We start from the raw sequence: 22,635 nt of genomic DNA, 5'->3' as shown, positions 1-22,635 counted from the left end.
CCCCGGGCTGAGCCGGTTCCGACCCGCGGGGCCGTGACTGCGGGCGGCAGAGTTCGCCAGCGGGGCGCAGCAGGGTCCACCCGGTGCACACCCCGACAACTTTCTCTCGGGCAAGGCTTCCGAGAAGGAAACTTTTCCCCGGCCGGGCCGTGCTCCGGCCAGGCCCCGGGGATCCCGGGGACGCCACTCACCAGCCCGAGCGCGAAGAAGACGGCGAGCAGGGCGAGGCAGGCGCCCATGACGATGAGCAGCAGGAAGACGATGAGCGGGTGCTGCTGGCTCATGCAGTAGTAGGACTCGTACAGCCAGTCCCGGGACCGCTGCAGCCCGTCGCCGCCGCCCGCCGCCGCCGCCGCCGCCGCCTCGGCGCGGTCCCGCAGGTACGGGCGCCGCCGCATCGCCTCCTGCCACATCGGGCGGCTCGGCTCGGGCGCCCGCCGTGCGCCCGGCCCGGGCAGCGCCGCTCCCGCCGCCGCCGCCGCCGCCGCCGCCGCCGCCGCCCGCCAGGTGCCGCCCCCGCGCCGCGCCCGGAGCTGCGCAGGGGCCTCGGCCGGGAGGGCGGGCGGGGCCGGGCTGGGCGCTGACGCCGCCGGGCGGGCGGGAGACTCGGCGGCTCCGCAACGACACCGCCGCCGCCGCCGCCGCCAAGCGGGAGGGCGCGTGCCACGGCCCCGCCGCCCCCGCCCGCGCTGGGCCGCGTCGCCACCGCCCCCCGAAGGCCGCGCTGCGCCCCCGGACCCTCCCGCCCTCGCCCTCGCCCTCGCCCTGGGGGGCCCAACAGCTGGGCGGGCTGGGGGGCGACCCCGCCTCCTCACTAACTCAGAGCGCAGCGAGGGCGCATGCGGAGAGGGGCGACCCCCCTCTGCCCTCCGCCGCCCCCCGAACTTCTCCACCTCCGAGGGTGCCTACTGGCAGGGAGCAAACCGCCAGACCCCTGTGCGCTCTTCCGGGTGCAGGGTCGGGGCCCCCACACACTGTCTAGAGCTCGTGGCAGGAAGGCCTAGGCCCAAGCAGTGCTCCGCGCTGGGGCACTGGGTGAGAGAGAGGACCTCCTCCTCTGCACCCTCTGGGAGCGCCCCCGAAGAGGGTCTCCTGCCTTCCTTCCTTCCCCGCAGTGGCAGGAGCTCCCTGTCTCCTCTTCTGTAGTGGAGCACAGTGGGCTCTTGCCTAACTCCTGTGTCATGGGCACCTTGCAGGAGTGCAGCCCCCAGCAACGCACCGTCTTGCCTGGCGTTCCCCTGCCTGTTGGGGAGCAGGCTTCCGGGAGCTGCAGGGCCACATGGGCCTCAGTTTTCAGTGTAGAAGGCCTATGGGGTACTCTCTGTATAGTCCTGCCTCATTGAGTCTCCTCTGCCCACCCCACCCCACCCCGTTGGGATGGCATTGAGGGCACTAAGGAGCTTGGCCCAGCGCTGGTGTGAGCCCAGTGGGCTAGAGTTCACTTCTTCAGGTCACCTTGGGCCCTGGGCAGAGGACACAGGAGAGACCCACCTAGAACTGAGAGCCAAGCTTCTGTGAGGACAGTGTCCCCTCCTCACCTACCGGGGAGGGTAGGCTGTCTCATCCTGGAAGCCAGGAGGTCTCATCCATGACCTCCAAAAGCTCACTAGTTCAGATCCAACCTGAACTACTTAGTGACTTCACAAGACCCTGTCTCAAAATTAAAAAGTACGGGGGTGTGGCTCAGTGAGATGGCTCTGGGTTGGATCCTCAGTACCAAGAAAAACAAAACAACACCATTACCCTTTGGAGGTCTGACCTTAGTCGTTGTCAGGGCAAAAGCCTCCCAGACCCCACCTTCTTCCCACAGCCTTGTCACGGGAATCTAAGACTAGCTGCCCTCCCTTCTCCCCGAGCTGCCCCTGTGTCCCCTGCAGCAGACATGGGCACTCCGGACTGCCCTGTCATCAATCCTGGGACCTTCTTCTCTCCTCCCTCTGCCACCCGGGCTGCCCTGTCCCCCTCGCAGGCAGGGAAAGGGAAGCCAAGGACCCACAGCATACATGGAGACATAGACCTGGAACCTTTTGGGGGATTTTACTTCTGGCATCACTTGAGGACTACCTGATCTAGAAAGAAAAGGTTGGATCGTGGGTCATTCCCCTCTGCAGACCGTGAGAGAGCCCGAAGAGGAGGAGGGCAGGATGGAGAGACTGGTGAGTCCAGTCTCTGATGCCGGGGCCCTGGGAAGGACCGTCTTGCCAGTCCATCCTCCCTCCCTCCTTCCAGGGGGAGGGAGAGAAGTGGAGGAGGCAGTGATGCTGGCTTCCCCTGGTGGCCCTGGGATCCTCTGTCTGTGTTTGTCCTCCAGCCCTGGCAGCTAAGTTTAACTCTTTTGTGCTGGGTCTCTTTGTCTGCAGGACTCACCTCCCTAAGCACCCTCAAACAACACCCACGCTTGAACACGACCAGGAACTGGGTCTCAGCCTTTCCTGGGTCCAGACCCTCTCATCGGAAATGGTGCTTTCCTTTGGCTTAGAGAATGTGATTACTCTACTGCCAGATTTTCGTTTTCTTGGAGGTTCTGGGAGTGCGCTCCAATAACAGACAACACTGATGAGTCGGACTTATAAATATCCAGAGCCTCATCCCTCCAAGGAAACCCAGTTGAGTGGGCAACTGGCCGCTGTCCTTGGCTGGGATTCTCTCTTGCCTGCACCCTGTGCGGGTCTTTCCGGGTGGGTGGAGTTTGCCTTCCGGTCCTTTCCCGGCTCCCAACATAGTATTATTCATCTCAGCAACTCTTGTTTCCTCACAGCTTGTGCTGATAAATGTCTGCCCACACAAGAAGCAAAAAATACTAATAATAATAACTTGTAACTTAACTGTATAGGGAAAGAGCTGCGAGACTTAGGAGGAAAAAAGTAAGCCCTTAATTACTTTTTTCTTTCCAGTGAGAAAGGCAAATATTTTTAATGTTCACATCTCCACGGCACGCAGGCTCTCTCCCTCTATGGTAGGTCGGGTTGTTGGAAGACTTTTAGGAAATTTTGTTAAACTATGATGGCAAAATTAGTGGCCCTCTGCATGAAGACTTTACATTTGACTCTTACAGGAGTTTGTTTTTTTTTTTTAAACACTCATTCCCATATCAGTTTATTTGGCAAATAATTTATTTTGTGCCTGTCATGGACCAGATGTTCAAGAGAAAAGGACAAGGATTCTAGAGCCCTCCAAGGAATTTCCAGTGTCTTGGGAAAAGCAGGACTACACAGATCAAAACAGAAACAAAACCCACACTCCTCCCCCTCCTCAATTCTCCCCTACAATTTAAATGGTGTCATCATAGACGGAGGTCCTAGAAAAAAAAATAATAATGTAAAAACCAAGGGTAGGTCAGGCGTCTCTGAATTTTTGTTCAAATTTTGTTTTGTTTTTGATGCTTATGTTTATGGGGTCCCTGTCAGTGTTTTACGTGTCATGCAAAATATGTGTGGGCTAGTATACGGGTCACTGTTATTCTGTTGGGATTTAGAATCAGCGAGACCAAGTGTGCCTTCAAATGTTTCATATCACTCTCCATTTGGATAGAGGGTAAAAAAATAAAAAAGAGGAAAAAAAAAACCGTGACTCCTAAATGGCGTGGAGTAAAATGGAAAACTTCCTTCGTGTCCAGACAAAACGATGAAATACATGCTCGGGTCACTAAAGGGGCCCCAAGGAGTCTTCAAGTATATTTCTGCACCTTTGGGTAGCAGGATTGCTAGCAAGGATAAGGAATGGGGAATAAAGGGGGTTTTCCCATAAATTTACTCTGTCCATTTATTTGTGACAAAGTGCGCAGGAAAACCAGCAGTGGAAGCTTTGAGTCAAAGGAATGAAGGAGAGGCGTGAGGAGAATTTGTTTCCCCTGCAACGCTAGAGGGCAGCCCTCCATCCTCACAGTGGCAGGGCCAGCTGGCTGGTGTGTCACTGGGTGTAGGATTCTGCTAGCAGCACCACCTTGGAATTCCTAACAGTTTTTGAACAAGAGTCAAAGGGATTCTCATTTGGTCTCCAGGCCTGTAAATTAAAAAGCTGGAATACTGTACCCAAGAGTACTCACAGGCCCACATGCCTGCAGTCTGTGGCCTTGGGTGCCACCCTGTGGGCCGCCTGTGGCCTCCCAATCTGTTCCTCTTTCCTGGACTTCTCCTGCACTGGATACTCCTCATGATTGTTAATCTAAGTAATCATGCTCAACACGGGTTGACACATCAATGAGTTTTGGTTTAAAAATAACCCCTTTCCTAGTTCCTATTTCAAACCCAGTTAGATTAGCTGCGTCAATAAGGCTGCTGCTGTGTCCCTCCCAGCGTCCACAGTGCCCTGATTGATTAAATACAGGCAGCCCACAAACTACACCAAGGACAGAAGCGGGCATGTGCGGACCAACCCAGGCATGTTGAAGTACTGAGCACCGAGAATCTCTCTCTGTGTATTCATTTTTTTCTCTGGCAAATGTATTACTAAAATTTATATAATAAAGTATGAACACTATGTCAACGGATTCATTATCACCATGAAATATGTGTACTCAGATAACATTTACATTTTTATTGAACTGGAGTCTAAGAATACAGAATCCACCTAACCAAAGCTAGCTCATGGCACCTCAAAGTCCAGTTAACTCTTTGGGCTCAGGCACAAAATCTTTGGCTCCTCAGTTTACAGAGCATCAGCAAAACACCACTGAGTGTAACAGTGCTTTCTGTCCAGATGTAAACAACACTCATGTGCCTTTGAAAGCCCTACCTTCCTTGGCTTCTTTGATGCAAAACTTTTACCAGTCATAAAATGAATTTCTTTTGTAGCATCATCTTTAAAATCTGACTGCAGGTGAGTGGCTGGGATTGTCAGTCCTTAACCCCATGTGTGGGGACAGTTTTGGTGGTTCAGAACCAATCTCTCATGAAGCGCACTTCTGCTGAGAAGTTTGTTACCAGCTCTGGTTAATGTGCACCCAGACTCCAGGACTCCTCCCATGAGTATTGGGAACAGTAAGGACAGGTTAATGACTGATGGGTGTCCGGACAGCCTGCAGCGTTTGGGGAGATCTGTGTCCCTGTGTGGATGGGATCTGTGACTCCGGCGATGAAGAGATATGACAAAATTTGCTGCCTACCGAGGCTGGGAAGAGGGTGCAGGTGATGCTAAAGGGACAATTCAGGGCACTTGGATTTTCCTTTCTCCTCCTATGTGTGTCCCTTTAAATGAGTGCATCACGTAGAGTAGCTTAGTTATGCTCTAACATTTTAAAAAATGTGTTGCAGGAGCAGGAAATGGCCCCATACATAAAGCACTGTAATGACACGAAGCACATGGCTGTTCCATGCCATCCTGTTCCTCATTCATTCAGATCACGCAGCTTGTGATCTTCAACCTCTCCGCTCTTTGATTTGTGCTTGTATTTTTGAATTTGAAAGTAAATCAAGCTTGCCGCTGATATTATTTCACACTGTGTTGTGATTACTATCAATATTGTGTTAATAACTTCTTTACTGAAATTTTTCCCATCTCCAATATCAACTGTATATTTTGGAGAAGTCATGTAAGATCTCTGTGCTTCACTTAATTTATCTTTAAATTAAGAAAGATGGACTACTTAGCCTGAAGATCTTCCAAAGGTGTTTATTTACTCTGCCTAACAAAGGGATGGATTTTAATCCACTGCTTTAGAGAAAAAGAAAAAAAACTTCCAATTTTTAAAGATGATGTGAGCGATGTAAATTGAACTACACCAAAATTTGTTATTTTTTCTAAGTATTTATAACAGGTATTGTTTCTTTATACAGAAGGAAACTATTGACAGTGTTTCATGTGAATTTAATAGATACACACAAATCTTATTCTTGTATACATGTCATCCTTCTCACCACAAGTCTCATTAGTAAATACAGAATATTTTCCCTTTCTTTCTTTCTTTCTTTCTTTCTTTCTTTCTTTCTTTCTAGCTATTTTGTCCCTACTACTACTTAAAATTTGCAAAACACATCATGCTAATGAAGATGGTAAAGATGAGTGCTGGGTGAATGGATGAACAGATGAAGAAACACAAAGACTACCTTACTCTTTTTAAAAAACCACAGTTAACAAATAATGGCAGTAAATTCTCTAATTGGAATGGGATTCAATATAAATGTTTGGGGGCCCTGAACACAATATATGTATATGTTTGCTACTAATACACTAATAAGCCACATCTTCCACTGTATCTTTGTGAGCTCCACCATGTCTTTAAATCCTAAAATGGTGAGATTTTCATGAAAGACGACACACTTATTGCTCTCAATTCCACTTGATCAGCAGGACAAAGAGAAACAGTATATGCAAGGCAAGCTCATGGAGAGATAACAGTAAAATGAAGTGAGTCCAGGACAGGAGGTTTGCTACAGGAAGTGTCCTTTGAGGGTGATTTTACCGAGAGAGAAAGGCACTGAGCACCGGGAGTTCCAGGAACAAATCGTGGACCACACAATTGCAGGCAGCATCAGTGGAGACCACGGGCTGTGTGAAGGGACCAGTTAGAATCGCGTCTCTCAGAGGTTTAACCAAGTTGAGCTTGACAGAAAGCGGGCAAGGGTGGGAAGGGGCCACTTGTGACCTCCCCATGGCCACTGGGTGTCAAGGATGAATACCAGAATTTGGGGAGTAGGGTGCAGAACATACTTCTGAATCAGCCTGCTGGAGTTGTTGGCTTTTGTGTGTTTTTTGGCACATTTGACAAAAGGACCCCCAAAGGACAATGCTTTGCACCCACCCAGGGTGTGGATGCAGCCAGCACTGCAGGCCAAGGACATCATCAAAGAGGACTTCAGGAACCGCTCCGGAAAATGGCAAGAACAGTAAAGCCGATGCACAGGAACTGGGGCGGGGTGATTTGGGGGAGATTAGTGACAGTCGCTTTCACTGTAAACAATATTTCTAAATTTAATTTCAAGTGTGAAAGCTCTTATGTCCATCAACCTTGTTATAGATTTCCTATTATCCATTCAGAAAATTTTTCTTTTACATGAAAGTCTTCAAAAATGAAGCTCAGTGAACTTTGGGGTGATTTTATTAGCACAGTAAGTGCTGCTGCATATGATACCTATGCATATCTTCATGCTAGAGCAAATAGGCGCTTCCTTTTTAACTGGAGCCCTTTTTAACCACAGTGCTTTCATGTTGCCATTGAAATCTGCCAAACCTTCTGCTCACTCTGCATCCCTCTATGACACTGCTGAGCTAGGCTGTAGCTTGCCCTCCTCTTGCTGTGTCACCCGCCTATATCCACACAACCCTGGCTCCTGCCAACTTTTCCAAGCCCTTCCTCCAGCCTCCCCCTCTTGTGTCTCCCATTCGGCAGCTGCTCTGCTTAGCTGTCTAACACCTTCCACCTCCTGATTTGGGCTACAGACAGGGGCCTGCAGGGGAGATCCTAGGTTACTGCTGTACCTGTCCCCTGTACACCTGCTTCTTCCTCTGTGTGACCACGCAAGTGCACACACACACATAATACACACACAGAGGCACACTCACACATACACACTCACCCATCGGCTTCCTCTGCTGGGAATCACTATCTGCAGCTGGGACTCTTGTTGACCTCCGCTCTCCACCCATCCTCGGCACCATCTGTTGAATCTAACACACTTTCAGTCCTGATCTTTCCTAACATAAAAAGCCGCTGTCACCAAGCAATATTTTGGGGAATATTGGGAAGCTTAAGTATAAGACATTTTGAAAGGCCACCTCTTCAGTGTCACATTGTAATGATGACCAGTACCTGGGCTTATTTTGTTAGTCTAATAAAATCATTACAATTTATATCAACAAGGACAAAGATGGATAAACCCTGGGTTTTTTAAAAAATAGCATGTTTGACTACACAGACACACAGTAGCTAAATTTTTGTGTAAGACTAAACACAAGTATCTTCATAGTAAAAAATGATAGTGCAACTGAAGAATCAATTGAAATTTCCTGAGAAAGACTGAACCTCCTGTCTTCAGCACATGAGCTCCCAAAGGCACCTTCCTCAGCTCAAATGTCACCCAGGGTAAGGTGTGCCAGGGCCAGTGGGCGGGGGGTGGCTGGGCTCACGTGGCTGGTTGCCTTAGATTAAATAACCTCCAAATGGCCACAGGTTAATGTGCCAACTCTGTCCAGACGGGCACTATTTATGTTGTTACTGGGAAACACTGAAGACATTTTCATGCTCAGCAGGCTAAAGGAGTAGAAAGGCAGTCTTACCCCTCCAGACTCACGATTGCATTACAGGCCAATCACTGATACACGAAAAAGGTCTGTGCTCCCTGTTAACAGCAGGACTGCTTTTTCCTTCTAAGCGGATTCTCCCAGAAGGTGACAGATGGAAGGGTTATCTTTAAAAGGAGGAGGAGGAGGAGGAGGAGGAGGAGGAGGAGGAGGAGGAGGAGGAGGAGGAGGAGGAAGAGAAAGAGGAAGAAGAAGAAGAAGAAGAAGAAGAAGAAGAAGAAGAAGAAGAAGAAGAAGAAGAAATAATAATAAATTTTAGAAACAATGCCTGAGAATTGAGACTTTCTGGATGAACATATAGGAAAGAGACTTCAGGCTTGCAGGGTGCACACAGTTGGTTCTAATTGCTTTCATTTCACAGTTGGAGTGAAAGTATTGTTCCTAAGACACAGGCTCTGCAGCCAGGTATTTGCTGGAGAGAGAAATCTACAGGTAAAGATGTGTGATTGCAACAGGGGATTGAAGCCCACCACGAACATTTACACTTAAAATGTTTTAAAAATTCATTACAGTCACGACCCATTGGCATCAGTCCTCCCAGTCCTCCCTCGCCACTTCCTGAAGCAGGACTGGAAGTCCTTTTTCTTGTGTTGTCTTTCAGACACATAATCAAACTGTGTGAGTGCCATGCGACATCCCATGGAAAAGCAGGCTGGTATAAGTGTGGCGGAGAGTCTTCATCCAGCTGATTCACTGGACCCTTCACGGTGCAACCTCAGGCAGGCTCCTCCCCAAAGTCAAAACGACCCCCGAAGGACAATGGTTTGCACCCACCCAGGGTGTGGATGCAGCCAGCACTGCAGGCCAAGGACATCATCAAAGAGGACTTCAGGAACCGCTCCGGAAAATGGCAAGAACCGTAAAGCCGGTGCACAGGAACTGGGGCGGGGTGATTTGGGGGAGATTAGTGATAGTCGCTTTCACTGTAAACAAAACCATGAAACAGACTTTATAAAATGGTCTCTGAACTTGGCCTGACCCTAAGACTCCTTTCCACGCCCAGAGATCAAGAATTAGCTCTTGAGAGCAGAAAAAAAAAAATCTCCACAGATTTGTGAGAAATGCAGAACTGCCACTGGGTGCTGTTTCTCCTCAAATCCATTATCAGATCCATCTCTAAAGTGTCATGTGATAATGGATGACCAGTGCCCAGGCCAGAGGAGCCTGGGTCCACCCAACCCTGTAACCTAGTGATGCTCCAATGAACAAATTGTAGGGATGCTTAACATTTTTCAAATGTTTAAAGGATGACTACTTGTGATTATCTATCTCCTTATTGGTCATTGGCTCAGTATCATAAATTCACAAACAAGTGCATTTTATAAGAATACTAGGGAAGGGCCTCTGCTGTTCAAGCTGCTCAGACCACTGGACCACCCAGTTATGATGTTATTTTCTCTCTCTCTCTCTCTCTCTCTCTCTCTCTCTCTCTCCCTCTCTCTCTCTTTCTCCCCTTCCTTTATATCACAGTATTGGTACAGTCCTCTAATACCATTGTTTCCTTGTTTCTCTTAACCATCTGGGGGCCTTTCTGTTTCCTCATTCATTGCTTGAAACCCCTCCTAATTTCTAAGAAGGATTAGCAGATTAATTTCAGTCCTCTCATGGTTATGTTTTAAATGGTGCTTCAGTCAAAGATATTTCCAACTCTCTTGCAAATAGAGGGGTATCAATTTCAATTAAATAATAGTTCCTAAGAGACAGAAACTGAAGATAATTAAAATATTGCTAGTTTTAAAATGATTAATGAGCACATACAAACAATCCACTCGATCATTTTAGAATTCACAGTGTGTTTGAGGAGCTGAAGGTGAGGAAGGACATAGAACAGCTTGGTCACAGTGAGAATGGTGACCAACAGGGACCCAGGCTATGGTGTAGAGCTCTGGGCTGATCCTCACCTGGAAACAGGCAGCCTCGTGCTGGGCGATGGGCCACACAGCTATGCAGAGAACCTTGCTTTCTTAAATCCCACCAAGCACTCTGGGCCCTCACGTAGCCCCATCCCCAGTGTGGGGAAGAGAGAAAGTGGACAAGGTACAGTGGCATTGATGTGATTCTGTCACTGCACAGCCCCTGTGTGTGACCAACCCAGAGCTGACAGGCAGTGGAGTTTACCTACCTTTCCCCAAATTCCCTGGACCGAGGAGAACTGGAGGTACATTCTGCAAGAAGACAGGAGACTGCGTCTGGGGCTTCTGGGATCCTCACTGTCAGATTTGCTCACCATCTGTGGCCTCTGTGTGTGCTCACCCTGTCATTCCACTGACACTTGCTGAGTCCATTCTCATTGACCATTTTCTGTGAGCCCTGGCTTGGGTGACTTTGCCTGGACTCTGGCAGACCCAAGTAAGATGAAGCACTCTCACCTTAGACACCTACAAGGTGACTCTCAGAGGCCAGCAGAGACTCCTGGGTCCTATCCGTGCCACATAAGTTGGTGGGGTGACAGTAGCACCCATTAGCTAAATCTCTGATGTCAGTGATGCTGACAGCCTCTGTGAGTGTGGGCAGTGTACTCATGTGGCAACGTGCAGCATCTTGGCCATGTTCATTGCCGAAATGTTGACCATCACACTGCCCTGACTTCTCCACATCCTCCTCCCACTGTGGAGGGACTACATATCTCCTGCTTGGGTTCTCCCAGGTTCTCTCCCTCTCTTGTTTCCTGCTGTCCAGTTTTGAGTTTTCTACCTCTGATTGTTCACATGCTCCTTTGCCCTGTCCTTGGAATTAAATAAAAGCCTTAGGTCTGGGCTTCCAGGCTAAAAGCGTGGTGTTAGAACTGCTTTCAGCTGTAAGAATGTGGCTTCCGGACTGGTCAGAACCCAGTATCTCCTTAGTTAATTACCTTACCATTCATAAAATCTGGAGGCAGCTCCTGAGGTTCCACATTCCCAACACCATTAATCCTGTGCTGGACCACCCTTGGCACCCTAAGTTTTCTTCCCTAAGCTGTCACCACTTGGGCACAAGTCAGCACTGAAACTCTAGGTCTTCTCTACTCACAGGCCAGGATTCTCAACAGGAAGGGCAAAGACATGAGAGAGCTTTTCTTCTGGGTCTTCCTCCAATACCGACTTGGCAAATCTATTCCTATTGTATGTAGCAGGGCTCCTGTTACCTAGAGCATTAACCTCTGTCTATCCTCGAAACAATCACAGGAAGACCAGTGAGATTCCCATAAGGATAAAACGCCCTGGGATTCATTCCCTGGATTCCCATTTCCCAGAATTTTTGTTGATCGGATGCTTCAACAAAATTAACATTGGTCAAGTTAGTAAAGAAGAGGAAAATGCTGGCTTAGTTGGCAAGTGACTCTCTCCATCCCAAGTGAGGAGGTGGAAGTCATTGTGAGCGCTCTTTCCTGACAAAGCCTGGCTTCTACAACTACTGCCTTGCGGAAGACATCGAAGTCAGTATCACAAGAAAAAAGCAATCGACATTCTCTTCATTCTTAGGAGTGCATGTCGTCATCTGCACTAGAGGTCCCATGGCACAGGGCTCCTGGGATGCAAGAACTTCACAGTTCACTGTGCCTAAAATTAAACAGTTCTGGTGAAATGCTTTAAGCCCATCATCCCATCCTTTATCTGGGTAACAGGTGAACACTAGAGAATGGAGCTGAGCTCTGGGCCAATAAAGCAGCTTGGGAAACTAAACTGAGACAAAATTTAAAACAATAAGTTAAAGTTAAGGAGAGTTACATTTTGGCTCAATGTAAGGCAGAACTTTTCTCCTACTGCAGATTATTTAAAATAAAACCTATTATCTACAAATTATTAAGTTTGAAGGTTGGTATCTGCAATGCTTAGTTATAGATTGGGCAAGATCATTTCTCATTTTCTGATGCTAATATTGCAGTACATATTAACCAAAATCTGATAACCCTGGACACCACATATGACAACCAGTAAGTAGCACCATGCTTTTTCTAGGTGAGTACTATTTGTTAAAATTCTGAATATGATGCCATGAACTTAATACACTCTTATGCTCTGCAATACTGAACAATTAACTGACAACTTATCTTGTTTTATGACCCCTTAGTCTTGGAAAATTCACACATGGTAATATCTAACGCTCCCTCTGCACTTTAGCCTGCCAGCCTTGCTTGACGTATCTTCATGGACTTTGTCCATAATGCAGATCTAACTGGTATCACGCTGTGAAACTTCTTAAAAAGTAACTAATCTGCCATGAAGAGGGGTACACTTGAATCATTTGTATAAAAATGGATGCACCTTGAGACCGTACTTTTGTTGTTTTGGATACAGGAAATCAAACTTACAACCTTGGGCTTGCCAGGCAGGTGCTGTGCCACTGAGCTACATTTCCTGGCCTGAGACCATAATTTTGAGTGAAATAATCAGGCGCACAGCTTAAATAAAGCATGGTTCCTCTTCTGTGAGAAACTCTAAGTATATATAAAGAGCAAAAAATACAGAGATAGGCCAACAGGAAACAGGGAGATAGATCTACAAAAGAGAAGGAGACCAAGAGATGGAGACCAAGAGACAGGTTGGGAGGGGAAGAGGACAGAAAAGAATTAAGATGTGCCTTCTACGTGGACCAAACCCCCAGGATATGAGTGGGCTCATTATTACTGTAAACATGCATGAATAAAAGTGGTAACTCTGTTCAGATAAGAATGAATAACTCTGGAGATAGATATGTGTGAACGCAAAGAATACATATTATATTATGTCTTTAAAGGTTTTATATTCAATGCAAAGAAATATTTACCAGGTTTAACGGACAATGATACACCAGGAGTGCATATTTTCATCTGTAGCCTAAGCACTAACATAAATACGATTTAACACTAAAAAGATGTATTTTGATAGGTCATGGAGATGTTTACTACCTTGTTGGATGTGTATGTTTCTCCATCCTGAGGAACTGCTCACACTTAAGATCTGCATGTAAAACAAAATATAAGAAGCATGTAATATGTCAGATTATTTATAGAGAAAAAAATTCAAATAAAACATGCTAAAACAAAAGAGTAGAAAATAATGAACCCTATATGTGAAGGTTCATGAAATTTTGCAGTGATATATGATACTGAATATTTAAAATTATATTTCAGGGAAGTTTTCATTTCAAATTTTCTTAAAACATACTTTTTCCTGTATTTCATAAATACTTGTATTTTGAACATAAAACTATATGACATTTTTATTCTTCAAAATTCTGGTCTGAAATTAAGCTAATAGTATCAGCAGCAGGACAATATTGAAATCTTCTATTAAAAATACAAGCAACTCAAGTGTTCAGTGTAGTATACAACTCATGAAGATAAAGTGTGCTTCTGATGACTATCAAAGTAAATGGAAAAGCAAGGTAATAGGAAGCTAAAACATCAATAGAGATCAAAAATGAAATAACCTTTTTCAGTAATAAACTTCTACCATATTAAATATTCATTCAACAAGTCCCATTTGAAAGTAAATATTTAATTTAGTTGTTCTAGATAATGGCCCAAAGTAGACGCTATTCTCATAATGAAGTCATAGGTCCCTAGTAAAGTGCTTAAGCTATTACACTTAAGTCATTAAACTCCAAGGCCTGTGAGTTTTCTTTAATTTCACTTTCTGGTCCATTCTCCTTCCTCACCAGGCCTGCAGTCCCCTGCACAGTTGCGGAAGATGCCATTCCCAGTCCTCCTGTCCTGAATGTGGGGCCCCCTTCTATCCCTAAGATTTTCTCCTTGCGAGTAAGCTGCAGAGTGTGGGTGAGAAACCACACTTCACCCGAACCTCAGGCAGCAGCTACCTCCAGACCCCACAGCCCCTTCCTTCCCATGGACACAGTGCAGCCCACCCAGCCTAAGGGCCACCAGATGTCCCATGCTGCCACTGATCCTGTAGCAGAATAGGGGCAGAGGACAAGCTGGGGTGCTTACCTGTGGTGACCACTCATGGCCGCGCCCTGGATCCATGCTGACTCCTGGTAGGAGGAGGGGGGTGGGACTGCTTCTCCAGGCAGGTCTTCGTGAGTTGTGTTCTGTCAGCAGTCACGGAATCACGAGAGCAAGTGCTGGTGCTGGGCTTACTGGCTCTATGTTCTCATCCTCTACATCGTGGCACAGTTCTTTTGGTGTGTATGTGTGCGTGCGTTTGATGTTTACCCAAATCATTCGTGAATTAGGGGCTTGTCTTGAATGAAGCTGCATTTTTAAAAATATGGTAGAATTTTGATATTTGAAGGACAAAGCAATCAGTCTTACAATACAACAGTTTCAGTAGCATTTTCCAGTTCACTGGAAGGTACTGCCCTGCCTATTAAAAATCCTTTCAGTGCACTTCAAGTAATTTAGAGAATTTCAAGGCTGACATACATGCGTCAGATGCTAAATGAGTGTGGTGTGTCTACTTTTATAACTTCAGAAAATCATAGTAAACCTAAAATGTCCAACTAAGGCCATAAAAGTCACACACATATTGAGAAATGGTCATGTTCCTCTTTGAATGCAAATCACTATTCTTGTGTGGCCACTTAGATTTGTGCTTTCTGTATCAAATTCAATAATGCTTTTCCAGCCCCTGTCTTGGCAAAAATGATGCATATTTGAGAACGTTGCCTAAACTTATTAAGATATGAAGCTATGATCATGTGAAAAATGCAATGTGACAACATGAAACTTCTCATCTTAGCAACTTGCTTTGACTAATGGAGCACTGGTGGCATAGAATCCAAGTACATGTCACCATATAATATTAGCACCTCTGAGAAACTGACACTGCGGGGACAGTGCTCAGCCTCATTTAATTCCATGAGCCCGGGAAAAATGAAAAGAATCTGATCCATGATGTTAACTGAGTCTTAGCTGGGGGAGGGAGATACCAGCAATGGAATGAGACAGGTTAGCTACACAGGCAGACAACACAGTCAAATCATCAATTCTAGTCCATGAAAATTTATCATCTGTGAACATTCGTTAACTAAACTACCTGCAAGATATTCAGGTAGTTCCCCTTCCCAACAGGACTGCACTGTGGTGTTATTGTTTAACTATGACTGGGCCAGTGCTTTGGCATTTGAAATATGTATAACCACCGTTTGTTAGAAGAATTGCATACTACCAATGAAACTCCAGGAAAGAAGGACATTCTGTGGAGTTCAGGATGATGATGGCCACCAGGAGCTGGAGGAAGGTGGGGAGAGGGGAGAATTAAGATGGGGCTTGGAGGGTGTGAACAGGGAAAATGCCAATGGGAAGGTAAATTTAAAGCTGTTTGCTTATTTCCTTTCTTTACCCTTCCTTGCTTCTCTGTCCCAAGAAGTTCTTGGCACTTGTCCTACTTCAAAGTCCAACTTCTAGAAATTGCTTCACGGGTTTGAAGCATTACTTGGGAGCTATGCTCAAGAGTCCCTGGAAAAATGGGTGAGAAATCACATGTCATCATGATTTAGGAATTGTTTTCTGGTAGTCATGTTGTATTTGGTCAGTGTTAGGACTGATTTTGCTCTTTCGGAAAAGTAGCATTCAGGGGACAAAAAGGGAAGGGTGAGAGAGAATGGAAATATCCTGGGGCAGCTGAGCATTACTGACCCAAAAGATGACAGAACACTGCAGGGAAAGGTGCTGTGGAGAACACGTGTTTGCATGAAGAGAAGACGGTCAAACCCTGAGAGCTGCATGGGGGCCACTCAGTAGACAGGAGTTGGGTCAGGCAAATAGGAATTGAAGGGGCCAGAACAGCTGGCCAAGTTAGCCACAGCCGCTTTTAGTGGAGGGGTGGAGTAATGACAGGTCTAGGCAGAAAGGGACGCGGGCAGCATTCTGTTTGATGATTTGCCTCCATCCCTCCAGACCTCAGCTGTGAGTTATGTGTTGAGTATCAAACCTCCTACAACCAGGCAGGTAAAGTAAGTCCACATGAACACACAGCAGGGAGCAGTGGCTCACATTCTGTGAGCAAAGATGGTTTTGGTCCGACCTCTCCTCCTCCTCTTCCTGTCGGAGGAACGTGGTAAGCCAGCCCTGCGCAGACAGCTGGATGCACCACTCCATTGCCCACAACGTTTTCTGCAGAGGGAGCAGGACCCAAGCCAGCCTCTAGTGACTGTGCAGGATTATAGCCATGAGTACTTGGGACCAGCTGCCAAGCAGGGCCTTGTTTTAGTGTATGCACCTGCTTGCCAAGCCACCAAGATGGAAGTTTGCCTTCTCAGAATTGAAAGAAACAAAAAGAAAAAAGAAAGAAAGAAAGAAAAAAAGAAAGAAAGAAGGAAGGAAAGAAAGAAAGAAACCTACAATAAGAGTTGAATCTTTGTGCTGTGATCCAAAGATGGCTTTTAGAATATTAACTCTATAAAATATGTCTATTTCTTTCTAATTCTCAATTACCTCAACCATAGAAGGCAGCCCAAATATCTTTTAACATATAAAAGTTATTATCAAAGTAACTCTCATTCTCATTCTCTGCTGAAAGGAGTTTTATTACTACTGTAATAAAATGAGAAAAAAGCTATGTCTATAAGGTGGGGATTGCGTACATTTTTGCAGGTACAGAGTGAGATGTGTGAGCCTGTGTACTTTAGCCCATAGATCAGTAGAGTCCCAAGTGCTGGAAGAAATTGCTCTGGGGAAAAAGAAGACGTGGATTTAGCCTCAGGCAACAAAAAGGAGACTTTTAAGTTAATCCCTCCTTGAATTTCATGCCCATCTGTTGGGCTCTCACAGGACTGGTGGCTCAGGAGGGGCGAGGTCTAGGGACACAGGAATTGCTGAGATGACTGGGTCCAGGTGCTGAGGACATCGTCTTCAGCTTGGGGACACCGTCACAGCCAGTTTTTGCAATTGCCAGTGATAGTTTTATTTTTTCATCATTTTCTTTAGAATAATGATAACTCTGTACCATAAATTTCTTTGTCCCCCTACCTATAAAATAAAAGATCATACAATCCTTGAGAATTTAAACAATTCATGTCAGCTACATTTTAGCACCTGCTTGGCATGTGTCCTAGACTCTCGGTGTCTCTACTTCTGTGTCGGTCAATGTTATTTTTTTCTGTTTCCAGAGAGAGAGAGAAAGAGAGAGAGAGAGAGAGAGAGAGAGATTTGTGAAGAAGGTGTGTGCTCTGCGCATAGTGGACTTCATTAAAATGATTTCTATGCCTTGTGAGGTGGTGTCTCAGCTAAGTCCTGAGCAGGAAAGTTTTCAGCCGGAACTCAGGGAGCCCCTGGGAGCTCAGTAAGGTCAGTGGGAAGGTGGCAGTCTCCACAGAAGGAGGGAGACTAGGACACGAGGATGCCCCATGCCTAATATTTCTGCGTAGGCAAGAATGGAAGCCAGATTCATAATAGACAAACTTAATACGAGGTATAGGACTGGGGATTTAGCTCAGTGTCTCAAGCACTTTCCTGGTAAGCACAAGGTCATTGGTCACTGCACATTGGTAAGCACACCAAAAAATGAATAAGATAAAATATAACCAAAGACACTCATAAAAGAGGACTTTCAGAACTGTTTCAGAAAGTGACTTAAAAGACAGAATGGGTAGTTAAAGCAAGACAAAGGATTTTGAGGGCATGAAGGGCAGTGTGTCCATGACTGTAATATATTTTTTTAATTTAAACAATTGTATGTCAGGCTGCTGCAGCGTCTAAATAGATTCCAAACATTTACCCCTACGGCCACTTTGACTTTGGGGAAGAGTCAGAAGTACCAGATCCAGTCAAGAAGGCTGAAGAGGACGCACTTGCCTGCTTTGTTGTTGGATAACACTGGACAGCTGCATTCACTATGTTTTTTTTATCACAGCCCTTTAAAAAAACACCCATGAAAGGGGACCTCCAGAACTGCTTGAGAAGGCCGTGATAGCAATGGGACAAGTGTGTCCAAGGAGACAGGGTGTGTTTTGAGGATTCATCACAATGTGCATTTTTACTGTAATAATTATTTAAATTTAAAATTTCACCATATTTGTAGGTCACACTTTAGTAATATTGGAAAACTAGAAATCTCTAAATGCCTGTTGAAAGGGTTAAAGGGCTGGTGATATAGCTCAGTGACATAAGTGCCTGCTTGGCAAGTGCAAGGTCCTGAGACTGATTCCCAGTAACAACAACAACAACAACAACAACAACAACAACAACAACAACAAAAAAAAAAAAAGGCGGGGGGGAGATAATGAATAGTAAACTGTGATCTCATATAATGAAGTTTTATCTGAAGTTTTAAAAGAATAACAAGGATGGACCTCATACATTTGACTAAACTTCAGAATTTATCATTTCTGAGGTGAAAACAGTACTACATCAAGAAAAAAACAAAAATACTAAAATTGATCATAATTGTACTATGAATAACTAATACAAAAGTTTCTTACCAAACAACTGCTTCCAACCCAACAATATAAAGGCAAATTATCCAATAAAATTTGAGCAAAGAGTAAATAAAGCCAGGCCCTTATAAAAAGTGAAAATGTTTAATAGCCAAGATAACAGTCTACCAGTTATTACACAAACATTTGCAAATGAATGTAGCACCATTTTAATGTTTATGTAGAAAAACATTTAAAACTGATAAAATAGAGCTTTAAAAAGAATGAGAGAGGGCAGCTCACTTTTGACAAGATCATGAATTGGAATGAAATTTTTGGAGTATCTATCCATACTCCAAAATAATTTTGTAGTATCTATCCATATTTAAAACTTACATAAATGAATCCTAAGATTGTTTCTAAAAGATATATCAGTCCATCAGTATATATATTATAAGTTACTTCTGATAGCATTTTAGTAATACTGGAAGACTAGAAATCTCTAAATGTTGTCTAAAGGGATTATCAATAGTAAACTGTGGTCTCATATAGTGAGGTTTTATCTGACCTTTTGAAAGAGTGGCATGGATGGATCTGTGCCGGGAAACATTAAAGTGATGGTAAAATCAACAAGCAGACAATGTCCATTTTGTGATTGCCTCCTGTGAGTACTTGAGTGTGAAATATCTTTGTTTTTTACTGAAGCCTCAAGCATCAGAAAACACAAGCCCTGGTGAGCAAATTGAGCAGCAGGGCTCTGGGGATACTTGTTGATTCAGATTGAAAGGCGCATTACCACGCCGTGGTAAAATGGAAAGTAGGTCATGGCACTGCAGCGAGCTTTGGCGTGTCCAAAGATGTTGTAATACTTTTATCTAAGAGTCCCTGAGCTTTTACTCAAGGGAAGAAAACTGTATTCACAGACCAAAGCTGCCTTGTGCTATTACATAGCTTTTTAATTAAGCTCGTTAGTTTAAAATTGAAACAACAGGAAATACAAGAATGAGATTAAGGGAAAGCTCATAGTTTCAAAGCAAATCTTCAGAAGTTGCATCGGGAATGGCTGAGCCCTATTGACTGCAAAACAGGAGCAGAGGAACAGAGGAGACAGGACTCTGCTCTCCACGGTGATATCTTCCCACAGAGTCTGAAATGCACACCGTGAGCCAGAATTCCATGTCTTCAACTAATGAAGAAACCATAACAAAATGCAAGCGTATGAGAACCTGTTACCTTTGCAAGATTTCAAAAACTAAAACAAATTGAAAGAAATCTGCCCCCAAAACCAATTCTAAATACAAATGTAGGTACTAATAAAAGAAGAACATAAAGTGAAAGGCAAGCTTAAAGAAATGTATTCAGTGCCATGACGGGGAAATTTTTAAAGATATTGGGGGGCTGGGTGAATGAATGCGTAAGTAAATGGACGGCCAGTTTGGTATCTGTGCTGAATACTCAAAATCTAGGATACCCCTGTGGATCACATCTTCAAAAAAATATCCTATTGGGGCACTTATACTACAGTTTTAAACGAATACCGTGTATATCTACCATTCATTATTGGATCAAAATTTTATAATAAATTTATAAGAAAATATACTTTCTGTGATAACCCATAGGCAAGAAAATTATAGAAGGCTGTATTTTCTTCTGCTTATGTTGTTTTACTATATATATTTTATAATATTATACTTTCTATTCTATTAATAATATATTTTAAAATGCTAAACTAAATGAAAGATTCTGATGTTAAGTCAAAGTTTAAAAATAACAATTTCTGATATTTGTAAAAGTACAGACATACCATTTTAGCATATTAGAATATTTTTCAAGTGTTTGTTGTATATTAAGGAAGAATAGGTCATTTTCTGACATGGCTCACAAAACACCTGGCAAGTATTTTCAGTGGATCAAAATCAAGTGCAATAAAGAACAAGATACATAGTTTTTTGTGGGCATATCTTTGGCATCCTTTGGGGAAATCTCTCAGTCTGAAAAATAAGGGATTTATAACATAAAGCACTTAAATTCATGTGTAATCCATAACCAACTGTCAGGAAGAAATTAAATGCATTAATTCTATCAGCAAGTGAGTAGGTAATGACAGGTTCAGGACTACCACCTTTTATTGCTCAAAAGTTGTTTTTTAAAATAAAAACTTAGAGAAGCCCTCTGATTCCTAACATACAAGATGAACTGTTGGATGCTTCTCTGCAAGACACACCTGTGCTTGCGATGGGAAGAAGCAAGACCGGGTAATTTCTTCATCCTGAGCTCCTTGGTAGCAGTGGCTCAATGTTGGAAATTATATGAAATGCAAACTTATGACCTTGCTGCCTTTGCAGTCTGACCCTGAGCCCTGGTTCTCCTCGTGTATGCAGGAAGAAATATTTCACCTGTGACCACTGACAATTTCTCCGCAATCCCCTCAGCTTTGGCTGCAGTAAGAACACATTTTCACTATGTCAGCAAGTTGAATCACGATAACATGATACATTTTGGGGTTAGGGAGAATGATTAGTTTGCTTAATCTCATTCATCCCCAAGAGTCAAATGTGTGATCATTCAATGAACTCCAAATTAATACAGCTAATACAGTTAATATGGTGAGTCACTGGATTATTCTTTCATAACCCATGGCCCCAGAGAGAACATATAGAGAATGAAGCTATGTATTTCCATTTAAGTCTACTTTATAGTTTTCCATTTTAGCTACAGGAAAGAGTAGGAATGTTTGTATAAATATTACTGCATGACCTGATGTATTAAATAAGTTTAATAACTGACAATGTTCTTTTCATAATGTCTTTTTCAAGGAAGTACTACAGCTATTTTTATTCTGTATTGTCACTTTTGCGTAAGAGCTGATATCAAACTAGCAAAAAAGAGTATCATCCACAGACAGTTAAAGTACAAACCGATTGCTTGGATGCAGCTTTAAAGCTGCGAGAGGACATGGCCTTGGGAGAACTGTAGGGGCCAGAAACCACACCTTTCCCCATGGTAGGGCCATCCTCATTGTGAGTCTCCACTTCTTTCACTCTCTCTGCATCTTAGAAAGAGGAAGACATGTGGCCCTCTCTGCTCACTTGAGCCTGGTTCAGATTTAGCCTCTCTGAGACTCTTAATGTAAGGACTTGGCAGAAAACTGGTGAGCCTTAGGTTAGGTGATCAATCAACTAAGAGATGAAGTTGGAGATGATGGTGGTGATGCAAATGGAGCAGAGGTACAAGGAATACTGGGAGAGACGGAGGTGGCAGCAGCCGAGGTGGTGATGCTGTTGGTGATGGCAGACGCTGAGGTGATTCTGGTGGGAGGAAGCACAATGGGGGACTGGAAGCCATGAGGGTGCTGGTGATGGTGGTCAGAGGGATAGTGAAGGGATGAATGTAATACTGATGATGGTCATGACGGAGGTGATGTAGTGGAGGTGAGGTGGTAGACGTGGAGATGGTGGTGGCGAAGAGTCCAGTGATTACAGAATTGTCCATCTGGGGTGTGGGAGGATGGTTTCATTAATCAGGCACATGGGAGCAAAGAGGGTGTTAGGGGAATCCTTAGAAGGGTACTAACAATGTCTCAGATCTGTAGTGATTCAGACTATACCAGCTAGCTGCCGTGTAACATTCAGGTAAGCAGCACACAGTAATTAAACTCAGATGACGTCTGTTTATCATGGGACCAAGTCTTAGGCCTGGTTCTCCAGGGAGACTGAGCTAACAGGGTAGATGACAGACAGGAGAGGGCTTAGGAAGGAAAGAAGCTGCTTCCCAGGATTATGAATACATACCCCATGACACGTGGCTGATAAACTGTGGTGGGGGCCAGTAGTGTGATCCTGTCCGAGGAAAGCTGCTAGTGTAATTCTCAATCCAGGATCAAAGGGCTGGGAGCCCAGAGAACCAACAGTACATGTCCTGGAGAGTTCAAGCAGGAGAGCTGGAGTTCTGAGGTCCGGGCAGGAGAACAAGAGAATCCCAGAGAATCCCAAAGAGGGGAAAGAGAGAGAGGGTGAGATCACCGTCTTTTCTCCGCATGTTTTGTTCTACCTAGGCACAGCCCCCACTTGCACCCCCACCCCGCTGAGTGGGTGTAGCCCACACATAAGGAGGGTGGATGGT

General features: G+C 44.7%; 1 protein-coding gene and 1 long non-coding RNA gene across 5 annotated transcripts in view; one reads left to right on the top strand and one right to left on the bottom strand.

Annotated features, from left to right (window-relative positions):
• The window catches only part of Adcy2 (adenylate cyclase 2), a 396,939-nt gene extending 396,511 nt beyond the window's left edge, over positions 1 to 428 (bottom strand). For all 4 annotated transcript variants that reach the window (XM_063257949.1, XM_063257950.1, XM_063257951.1 and 1 more), the window contains exon 1: positions 192 to 428. In XM_063257949.1, the coding sequence (XP_063114019.1) occupies positions 192 to 413 (222 nt within the window). In that variant the 5' untranslated portion in view covers positions 414 to 428. The remainder of the gene's footprint in view (positions 1 to 191) is intronic.
• A 175-nt stretch (positions 429 to 603) lies between these two features.
• Positions 604 to 4,489, top strand: LOC134478049 (uncharacterized). The gene is made up of 2 exons (XR_010050391.1): positions 604 to 2,156; positions 2,361 to 4,489. It is a non-coding gene; the product is annotated as an uncharacterized LOC134478049 (long non-coding RNA).
• The last annotated feature ends 18,146 nt before the right edge of the window (positions 4,490 to 22,635 follow it).

The sequence above is a fragment of the Cavia porcellus genome, unplaced genomic scaffold (genome assembly GCF_034190915.1).
Source record: "Cavia porcellus strain 051 isolate PalLab524CR breed Dunkin Hartley unplaced genomic scaffold, mCavPor4.1 scaffold_11, whole genome shotgun sequence".
Taxonomy (NCBI): Eukaryota; Metazoa; Chordata; class Mammalia; order Rodentia; family Caviidae; genus Cavia; species Cavia porcellus.
This window is presented reverse-complemented; position numbering and strand designations above follow the sequence as displayed.